Source organism: Danio aesculapii, chromosome 12, assembly GCF_903798145.1.
Source record: "Danio aesculapii chromosome 12, fDanAes4.1, whole genome shotgun sequence".
NCBI classification, from domain to species: Eukaryota; Metazoa; Chordata; class Actinopteri; order Cypriniformes; family Danionidae; genus Danio; species Danio aesculapii.
This window is the reverse complement of record NC_079446.1, coordinates 50,476,574-50,487,824: the sequence shown is the minus strand read 5'-3', so window position 1 is coordinate 50,487,824 and position 11,251 is coordinate 50,476,574. Positions and strand designations below refer to the sequence as shown.

At 40.6% G+C, this 11,251-nt stretch overlaps 1 protein-coding gene across 1 annotated transcript in view; it reads left to right on the top strand.

Annotated features, from left to right (window-relative positions):
• LOC130238616 (cytochrome P450 4F3) overlaps positions 1–11,251 on the top strand; it is a 45,258-nt gene that overhangs the window by 13,432 nt on the left and 20,575 nt on the right. Inside the window, exon 6 of the mRNA XM_056469690.1 lies at positions 421–703. Coding sequence (XP_056325665.1) covers positions 421–703 — 283 coding nt within the window. The remainder of the gene's footprint in view (positions 1–420; positions 704–11,251) is intronic.

The window sequence follows — 11,251 nt, the reverse complement described above, 5'->3', positions numbered from 1 at the left end:
ACTCACAAAAACACACTATACACACACACTAAACAGACACTATATACATGCACACACACAAATACACACTAAACAGACACTACACACACAATACACACACACACACACACACAAATACACACTAAACAGACACTACACACACAATACACGCATACACACACTAAACAGACACTATACACTCACAAAAACACACTAGATACACACACACACACACACACTAGACACTTTACACTCACAAATACACAATATACACACACGCCCTAAACAGACACTACACACACACACACACACACACATTAAACAGACACTATACACTCACAAACACACACAAAACAGACACTACGCGCACACACACACACTAAACAGACACTATACACACACACACACACACTCACTCACCCCTCTCGGTCTCTCCATCAGGAAGCCCCGTCAGTATATCTCTGCTATCCTGGATCTGTCCCATCTGCTGGTCCAGCGTCAGCACTATCTCCCGTATCACTGGGACTGGCTGTACTGGCGCTCTGCTCAGGGCCGGCGTTTCCAGCAGGCCTGCGCCGTCGTCCACCAGTTCACCGCAGACATCGTGCAGGAGCGCCGAACTCAGCTCCAGCAGCAGAACAACCCAAAACCACATCCAGAAAACACCGGAGGATACAGGAAGAGGAAGAACACCGACCTCATAGACCTGCTGCTGCTGGCCAAGGCAAGAACAAGCTGATCACTAAACACGTCTCTGCTGCTCTCCACGGCTGCGTTTACTTCAGCAAAAATACTCAAAAAATCTGAAAATATATTATGATTCAATATGGCTGATTACTATAGGGAGATATAGTAATGTGCAATTTATATTTGTGAAGGAAAGCTGAATTTTCAGCATCAGTACTGCAGTCTTCAGTGTAAAAATGATCCTTCAGAAATCAGTAGGCCTATAATATGATGACAAAATAAAAACATGAGGTACAATATACAACATAAATAAACTATATATAGAGGGGGCGACGCGGTGGCACAGTAGGTAGTGCTGTCGCCTCACAGCAAGAAGGTCGCTGGTTCGAGTCCCGGCTAGGACAGTTGGTGTTTCTGTGTGGAGTTTGCATGTTCTCCCCGTGTTGGTGTGGGTTTCCTCTGGGTGCTCCGGTTTCCCACACAGTCCAAACACATGCGCTATAGGGGAATTGATCAACTAAATTAGCCGTAGTGTGTGTGAATGAGTGTGTATGGGTGTTTCCCAGTGATGGGTTGCAGCTGGAAGGCCATCCGCTGCATAAAACATGTGCTGGATAAGTTGGCGGTTCATTCCGCTGTGGCGACCCCTGATTAATAAAGGGACTAAGCTGAAAAGAAAATGAATGAATGAATGTATAGAGTCCTACAGTATGTATATATTTATCTTCAGTTTTACTCTGATTCTCAGAGCTGACAGAACTATGAGCAGTGTGTGTGTGTGTGTGTGTGTGTGTGTGTGTGTGTTGGTTTTGCTATACTTGTGAGGACCAACTATTGAGAAACAACCAATGTTGTGAGGACATTTTTCTTTGTGAGGACATTTTAGGTGGTCCTCACAAATAAAATGCTTTAATGGCCTCCAAAGGGCCTATACTTGATGCTGTGCAAATTTCAGCAAAAGTCCTCACAGCAATAGTAAAACTGAAATTTGGTGTTTAGCCTTGTGTCCGCGAGCTCCCCCATCGGTCACACACGTGTACTGCAATCTTAAATCTCGGGAGGAGGAGCATGAGTGAGAGCGGATTTTTCCTATTGGACGACAGCTCCCTCGCTGGGGAATTTTTGTGATTGGCCATTTCAGTCACTATACTACACTGTGGAAGAGGAAGAGGAGAGGAATGCCTGAAAACAGGATTAAACTAAACTATACGAGACCGGTTTGCAAACTGAAATGTCATGTTTGTAATACTACCTCACGAAAATTAACCAACTGAAGTCAATTTGCCAATAAACACGTTACTACACGTTTACTACATTAAAACCTTGGTTAATTTACTGCTGGATTTAATGTAATTACATATGAAATTATACATCATTAAAATTGTTCATCAAGACTCCATAATAACACCCTTATAATGTTAAAGTGAATGTAATTCCTATCTGGAGCCTTTGAAAAGCCTTTAGTTTCATACGAGCATCAGCCGCATTAGTGAAAGCACTCCTATATGATCGCCATGACATCGCGTGACAAAACTGCACCTCTCGACACTCAATGAACAATAATGAAATGTTTAGTGTCTTACCTTGTCTGATGTTATAACTCTAGAAGCTGACTGTGCTGTTTCGTCGCTTTAGTTTCCAGTAAAGTCAAAGATAAACTCTGTAAATTCTCTTTGCAAAGCCGTGTCCTGTTTATGAACAAAGGTTCGTTTAAAAATGACTCTAGCGAATCAACGTCAATGATTCTAGCGAGTGAATCAGTGAATCAATTAAGCGTTCGTAAAGACGTCCGTTCATTCTAGAAAGCATCGGTTGTTCAAACAAATCAATTCAACTCAACTAATGATTCTGTGATGAAATTGACTCGATTTACTTCACTCGCCGTTTAGTTTCGATATTTTAATGTATAATTTCATGTTTCATCTATATAAATTTATATTAATCGTTAATTAAATAAGATCTTAATTAACATTAATCTCAACATGAATCTATGAATGTCATTGCACTCATTCAACCTGAGCCTCACTGAACGTCTGAAAATACATAATATCTACAACTTATCAAATGTTTTTCACCCTAACCCATCAGTCACCAGCAGCCTTAGTACATCACCATATTTTACAGTTGAATTTACATATTAACAGATGATATTTACACTTGTGCAAATGCCTAATGCTGTAGAGGTGTTATAAATGTTGAAATAAAATACATTAAAGTACATATAATAAACAAACAATAATATAGGCACTATAGGAGTAGTGAAAGTAGAATACTGCTTTAAGGAGCATTTGTTTCAGAGGGAGGCTTGGGGGAAGGAGCTGCTTCTGTGTGAGCTGCTCTGAAGCGCTGGACATTCCTAGTGTTTACTCAAAATAGACTGTCTATACTGTTACAGGTTAACATAACCAAAAGTAGATAGATTTATAGAGCACATGCACACCATTAGTGCTGAACAGCCGTTCACTAGAGATGTGGTGTGGAGGAAAGATGTACAAAACTGCAGGGTGAGAGTGAAGTGTGCCCAGTGAGAGAAATGAAAAGAGTAAAAAGAGTAATGCAAGGTAAACTAAAGCATTCAAACACTCTTCCAGTCAGGTGTGATGTCAGCTCTGTGTCAACCTTATTTAAATACAACCAAGGTTGATCAAAGTATTTCACAAAGTACAACACTAAAACCGTAATATAATACATAATAAATCACAATTATATATATATATATATATTATAAAACACTGGTAGAGTTGTCGTGTCCTCAGCTAAGGTTGCCAGCCGCCCTGTATTAGCCGGGACATCCCATATGTTGAGCTTGCCTGGTTTGTCCTGTATGTGATTTCCCATGTCTTGTTTATTGGTTGCTCCACAGATTGAAGCAGCAGTGGTGTTGAGAAGGCTTTACTGATTTAGCTTTTAGTTTTAAATGTTTTATATAATGTACAGTACAGAATGTATCCTTTAAACAGTAAATGTAAATATGATGCAATGATGGAATGCATATGCTAATTTGCATGGCTGCACTAGTCAAATTATGTCACATATTTCATAGCAACAAAGTTGGCAACCCTGTCCTCAACTTGACAGAAAAAGAGACGATTTAGAGTCCTTGAGAGTTCAGGCAATTCTAAAATGAATGACGAGCTGCTTTACAAGTGATGGTCAGCAACAGCAAAGGCCTAACCACCTCTGGTGATGAGCCTTAGTTTAGGCTGCTAGTTCTGTTGAAGCAGACTGGCTGTGATATACCGTGTACACACTGATCCAGCACAACATTATGACCACAGACAGGTGAAGTGAATAACACTGATCATCTCTTCCTCAAGGCATCTTTTAGCAGGTGGCATATATTAGGCAGCAAGAGAACATTTTGTCTTTAAAGTTGATACGTTAGAAAGGAAAATGGACTAGTGTAAGGATTTGAGTGAGTTTAATAAGGGCCATAGTGTAATGGCAAGATGACTGGGTCAGTGCATCTCCAAAACTACAGCTCTTGTGAGGTGTTTCTGCAGTGGTCAGTTCACTCATCTAGTGAAATCTGTTCAAGGAGGCAACAGTTGTGAAGCGCAACTTATCACAGGCAGCCAAGGCTCACTGATGCTCATGGGAGTAAACGCTGGCCCGTGCCGTCTGACCCACACATGACTGCTGAAGAAGTTAATGTGGTTTTGATAGAAAGGCCACTGAATATACAGGACATTCCACTGAATGGGTAACATTTATGTCCCCAGAATATTAAATATATAAAAATGCATTAAATTAACTCAAAAATGCATTTTAGTAACAATCAAAGAGTCTTCAAATTTAACAAACTGCAAAATTTAGAATAAATAATTAAAATCATTATTAAAAACTATGTAGAACACTAAAAAGAGCAGCTGTTGCATGTCACCACTCCCTGCTTCTAACATTTGCTAAAATATATTGTTTAAAATCCTTCCAAATTAGTTTTTTTTTTGCATTTACATGCAGTTTTATATCCAATCAATGATTTCCTATTTAAAAATATAATAAATCTGAACATTTTTGATAAAATACACATTTTAGTCGTGTCCCCAGGTTTTCACTCATTACTGTTACCCTAACACATTTACCCCTTTGATTAACTTGGGACATTCCATAAGGCATATTTTCAACAGGAAGTTGCATCATCCAGATCTTTTAAAGGCCATGGGAGAACAAAGGGGAAAGTCTTCTCATTTTATTAATTCATTTTAAAAATACATATCTTTGATAAACCGCTAAAACTTGCTCCATATCCTCATGCTATTAGCATGTGTGCCATGTGGCTATTTAGCATGAATTTGATAATTTTATGCTGAAAACTCACCCTCAGACCCTCAGTCCCGTTACTCATATACTGTAAGCCATAACAGGACTGAGTAATAGTAACAGGAGTAAGATGCGTTCTCTGTTTCATAAATATTAATGCAAAACATTGTTAATGTAAGATGATTTACTTGAATCTTTTAGGTTTCAGTTACAATTACTTATATTGTAAATGTACACTCACTGGCCACTTTATTAGGTACACCTGTCCAGCTGCTCATTAATGCAAATTTCTAATCAGCCAATCACATGTCAGCAGCTCACTGCATGTAGGCATGTAGACATGGTCAAGACGATCTGCTGCAGGTCAAAGCGAGCATCAGAATGGAGAAGAAAGGGGATTTAAGTGACTCTGAACGTGGCATGGTTGTTGCTGCCAGACGGGCTGCTCTGAGTATTTCAGAAACTGCTGATCTACTTGGATTTTCACACACAACCATCTCTAGGGTTTACAGAGAATGGTCCGACAAAGAGGAAATATCCAGTGAGCGGCAGTTCTGTGGGCGCAAATGCCTTGTTGATGCCAGAGGTCAGAGGAGAATGGCCAGACTGGTTCCAGCTGATAGAAAGGCAACAGTAACTCAAATAAGCACTCGTTACAACCGAGGTCTGCAGAAGAGCATCTCTGAACACACAACACGTCCAACCTTGAGGAGGATGGGCTACAGCAGCAGAAGACCACACCGGGTGCCGCTCCTGTGAGCTAAGAACAGGAAACTGAGGCTACAATTCACACAGGCTCACCAAAACTGGACAATAGAAGATTGGAGAAACGTTGCCTGGTCTGATGAGTCTCCATTTCTGCTGACACATTCGGATGGTCGGCTCAGAATTTGGCCTCAACAACATGAAAGCATGGATCCATCCTGCCTTGTATCAGCGGTTCAGGCTGGTGGTGGTGGTGTAATGGTGTGGGGGAGATTTTCTTGGCACACTTTGGGTCCATTAGTACCAATTGAGCATGGTGTTGACGCCACAGCCTACCTGAGTATTGTTGCTGACCATGTCCATCCCTTTATGACCACAGTGTCTCCATCTTCTGATGGCTACTTCCAGCAGGATAACGCACCATGTCATAAAGCGCCAATCATCTCAGACTGGTTTCTTGACAATGAGTTCACTGTACTCAAATGGCCTCCACAGTCACCAGAGCTCAATCCAATAGAGCAGCTTTGGGATGTGGTGGAACAAGAGATTGGCGTCATGGATGTGCAGCCGACAAATCTGCAGCAACTGTGTGATGCTATCATGTCAATATGGAGCAAAATCTCTGAGGAATATTTCCAGTAGCTTGTTGAATCTATGCCACGAAGAATTAAGGCAGTTCTGAAAGGCAAAAAAGGGGTCCAACCTGGTACTAGTGAGGTATACCTAATAAAGTGGCCGGTGAGTGTATCACATGTATCATATGTATGTATTATATACTTGCAGAGTGCCAATCCACCTATAAGTGCTGCAGAAAAGCAACGACTTTATTGTAAACATGATGCAGACCCAGAGAAGAGACAGAAATATTTAGAGAAGGAATCTGAATAAGGGTGTCACGGTGGTGCAGTGGGTAGAATGATCGCCTCACAGCAAGAAGGCCACTGGTTTAAGCCCCGGCTGGATCAGTTGGCATTTCTGTGTGGAGTTTGCATGTTCTTCCCGTGTTGGCGTGGGTTTCCTCTGGGTGCTCCGGTTTCCTCCACAGTTCAAAGACACACAGTACAGGTGAATTGAATAAGCTAAATCGGCAGTAGTGTATGAGTGTGAATGAGTATGTATGGATGTTTCCTAGTGCTGGGTTGCGGCTGGAAGTACATCCGCTGCATAAAACATATGCTGGATAAGTTGGCGGTTCTTTCCTCTGTGGCGACCCCTGATTAATAAAGGGACTAAGCCGAGAAGAAAATGAACGAATGAATGAGTCGGAGAGATACAGGAAGGACCTAGAGTCAGGCAGGAAGAAACTGATCAATGACCTAAGAGAGAAAAGTGCAGATGCCACAAAAAGTGGAGACAGATGTACCATAACATCAAAGACAAAAGAAGCCCTCAAACATCGCTCCACACAACCCAGTTATCACCAGAGCAAGCTGAACGTCCACAGTGTCTGGATATTCATTCCTGTTACTGCGTGTTCATTCCTGTTATTAAATTATTATTATTATTTTTAATTAGGTTAAGAGACTTTTTTGTCTTTGTTATGTTCATCATTTATCCAATAGTTCATACAATATATCCAATGTATTCTATCTACTGTATACACCTTAACTTTATTTAGTAATTTAAGTGCACTTACATTTAATTTAATTTACAAATAACGTAAAACAGTGATATAAACTGAATGTGGTCATAATGTTATGCTTTAGCTGTGTATGTACATTACTATATGTGTGTGGATGTGTAACACCTATAACGTGCTTAATTAAAAAGATATTAAAACCACTTTATCAGTTAAATGTTTACCCCTTTTAGTAAATACATGCCTATATCTTATTCCATAACATCCAATGTATTCTATCTACTTTGTACACCTTAATTTATTTTGTAACTTAACTGCATTTATGCAATGATAAATTATTTATTTACAAATAAATAAATAATTGTCATAAAATATAAAATCTAAAACAATATCAACTCAATTAATAAATTAATGAACATATAGCCGAGTGAAATGAAGTGCAAAAGTCGTGATATTGCTGAACCGGAGTAGAAGTCTTAATTGGTGAGACTGCTGCATGAACTTTTGAACTTGAGGCTGCGCTGGGGGAGGGGAGCTTGAGTTTCGAGTGGGGGAGGGGAGCCTGAGAGCGGGACAGATTGAGAACCGATCATTAACACAGATCAGAGTTATGGCACGTGAACGCATGTCACGGAGGCTGCTAAAGCACATCACGAGACATGTGCTCGAAGACAGACGAAGCCAAGGAGGGAAACAGCGGAAAAGACGTCCAGCACTGTTACAGGTGAGGCTTAATTCATTTTAATTAACTTTAAACAAGGCTGAGGTGTTTTATAGTCTGGTCTAGCCTTCCCGATCGTCATTTAGCTAACGTTAGCATAAGCTTAGTTAACATTAGTTGGTCCTTACATGTGCTTCAACTAATACTGAAATTTGGTAACAATTTTGATGACAAATTAATTATTCGAGTCATTTTTGCAGCATAAAAGTGACCCTGGCTGTGAAAACTCTGCAAAAGTATTTGTTTGTGATTTTCTATGAAACTGTAACATGGATATATTTTCTATTAATGGTATAATAATTGTGGTGAAATTAATAAGTTCAATGAAACTTCAAAGTTATCAAGTTGATGCCTTATTCTGTTTTTAAAATTATTTAGGCTAAATTGTAGGAGCAATTAGCAAAAATATCCTGAATGGAACAAATTCATATTTGCCATAAAGTCATTTATTATTATACTAGCAATATTTAATGCATTCATGTGGCATAGAGGTAAAGTTGGTTTTATTTTCGCACATTCGTTCATTTAGAAGTCTCTTTATTGTTTTCAATCAGAATTAGCATGCAAGTATGATTTCTAAACAACATTAACACTGTTTATTTGACTGTGAACAATGTTGTACTTTGATAGTCATTTGCTGCTAATATGATTTTGTTATTTAGAGTTTGCAAATAATACTTTAATGAAATAATATTATTAAGGGGAAAGTCCGAATGTGCGAATATAAAACCAAATTTACCTCTATTCATGTGGCCACTATTTAAAATAAATGAATAAATTATACCACTGTGGTAATTTAATAATAATGTGTGGTGATCTTGCTGAAAGGTAATTGTTTTGTTTTACAGATAATGGGACAAAGAAAACCTTCTGGAAATAAGCAGGTACAAATTGTTGTAGTTTCATGTACCACTGATTTTCTCATGTTAATTAAACATATTAAAACCTAATAAGCCTGGTGCTTAATAAATATTAATGTAATCACTTTTACACTTCACAGTAAATGTAAATGCTGAATTAAGATTGTTCTTTTGCTTATTATTTTATTTAAATTGTCAGACAGCTAAAACATTTCACAAAATGTGTTAAATCAGCTGCACAAAGGGATTGGTGTGGTTAAAATCTTATAAAATTGATAAATATGAAGATTTTTACATTTATCATTATAATTATCGATATCGACCGATATGAAAAAAATTATCGTTATAATTTTTTTGCCATATCGCCCAGCTCTAATATGATTGTTATTGAGTGTCTAACACTATATATTCACACAGATATCAGAGAAAGTTCAAGACAGAAAGAGACTAAGAGAGTATCACCACCCTGGCCAGGCTGAGAGAGATGATCATGATGAGCAGGTGAGTGTTAGCAGAGTGTTAATGATAGTGTCAGTGACCGCTCCTACAGGAGACACACACTTTATTATGATGCACCACTGCTAGCGCAGTGACCGCTCCTACAGGAGACACACCTTAATATTATGCACCACTACTAGCGCAGTGACCACTCCTTCGGCAGATGCACACCTTATTACGCACCACTGCTAGCGCAGTGACCGCTCCTACAGGAGACACACACCTTAATATTACGCACCACTGTTAGCGCAGTGACCACTCCTTCGGCAGATGCACACCTTATTACGCACCACTGTTAGCGCAGTGACCACTCCTTCGGCAGATGCACACCTTATTACGCACCACTGCTAGCGCAGTGACCGCTCCTACAGGAGACACACACCTTAATATTACGCACCACTGTTAGCGCAGTGACCACTCCTTCGGCAGATGCACACCTTATTACGCACCACTGTTAGCGCAGTGACCACTCCTACAGGAGACGCACACCTTAATATTATGCACCACTGTTAGCGCAGTGACCACTCCTTCGGCTGATGCACACCTTATTACGCACCACTGCTAGCGCAGTGACCACTCCTTCGGCAGATGCACACCTTATTACGCACCACTGCTAGCGCAGTGACCACTCCTTCGGCTGATGCACACCTTATTACGCACCACTGTTAGCGCAGTGACCACTCCTTCGGCTGATGCACACCTTATTACGCACCACTGTTAGCGCAGTGACCACTCCTTCGGCAGATGCACACCTTATTACGCACCACTGCTAGCGCAGTGACCGCTCCTACAGGAGACGCACACCTTAATATTATGCACCACTGTTAGGGCAGTGACCACTCCTTCGGCTGATGCACACCTTATTACGCACCACTGTTAGCGCAGTGACCACTCCTTCGGCTGATGCACACCTTATTACGCACCACTGTTAGCGCAGTGACCACTCCTTCGGCAGATGCACACCTTATTACGCACCACTGCTAGCGCAGTGACCGCTCCTACAGGAGACGCACACCTTAATATTACGCACCACTGTTAGCGCAGTGACCACTCCTTCGGCTGATGCACACCTTATTACGCACCACTGTTAGCGCAGTGACCACTCCTTCGGCAGATGCACACCTTATTACGCACCACTGCTAGCGTGGTGACCACTCCTTCGGCAGATGCACACCTTATTACGCACCACTGCTAGCGCAGTGACCGCTCCTACAGGAGACGCACACCTTAATATTATGCACCACTGCTAGCGCAGTGACCACTCCTTCGGCTGGTGCACACCTTATTACGCACCACTGTTAGCGCAGTGACCGCTCCTACAGGAGACGCACACCTTAATATTATGCACCACTGTTAGCGCAGTGACCACTCCTTTGGCTGATGCACACCTTATTATGCACCACTGCTAGCGCAGTGACCACTCCTTCGGCTGATGCACACCTTATTACGCACCACTGTTAGCGCAGTGACCGCTCCTACAGGAGACGCACACCTTAATATTATGCACCACTGTTAGCGCAGTGACCACTCCTTCGGCTGATGCACACCTTATAGCCTTTAAAACGTGCACGCGGCGGCGGAGGTGCTCTCTAATTTCACACAGGAGAAAACTGGACTAGTGGATTTCATGAAGGCCAACAGCCTAATTCATTTCATGTTTTGGTTAATTAAAACTGAAAATACAACTCTCTTGAGCTCTAAATGGAAAGAAACGCTAAAAAAATTTGTTGTTAAATAAATTTCAGCAGGGACGCAGCTGCCAGTCATTTTATGTTTTTTAGTTAGAAATAAAAATGTTTAGTTGGACACTGCACAGTCCCTCAGTAGTCTACACTATAAATAATATTATCATTTATTATATTCATTATTATTACAATTAAGCTATACAGTTGACAAAACGCAGAACCCTTTTGAATATTTGCTTTAATTTTGACATTGCTAAAGTGCACTTTAACGGTT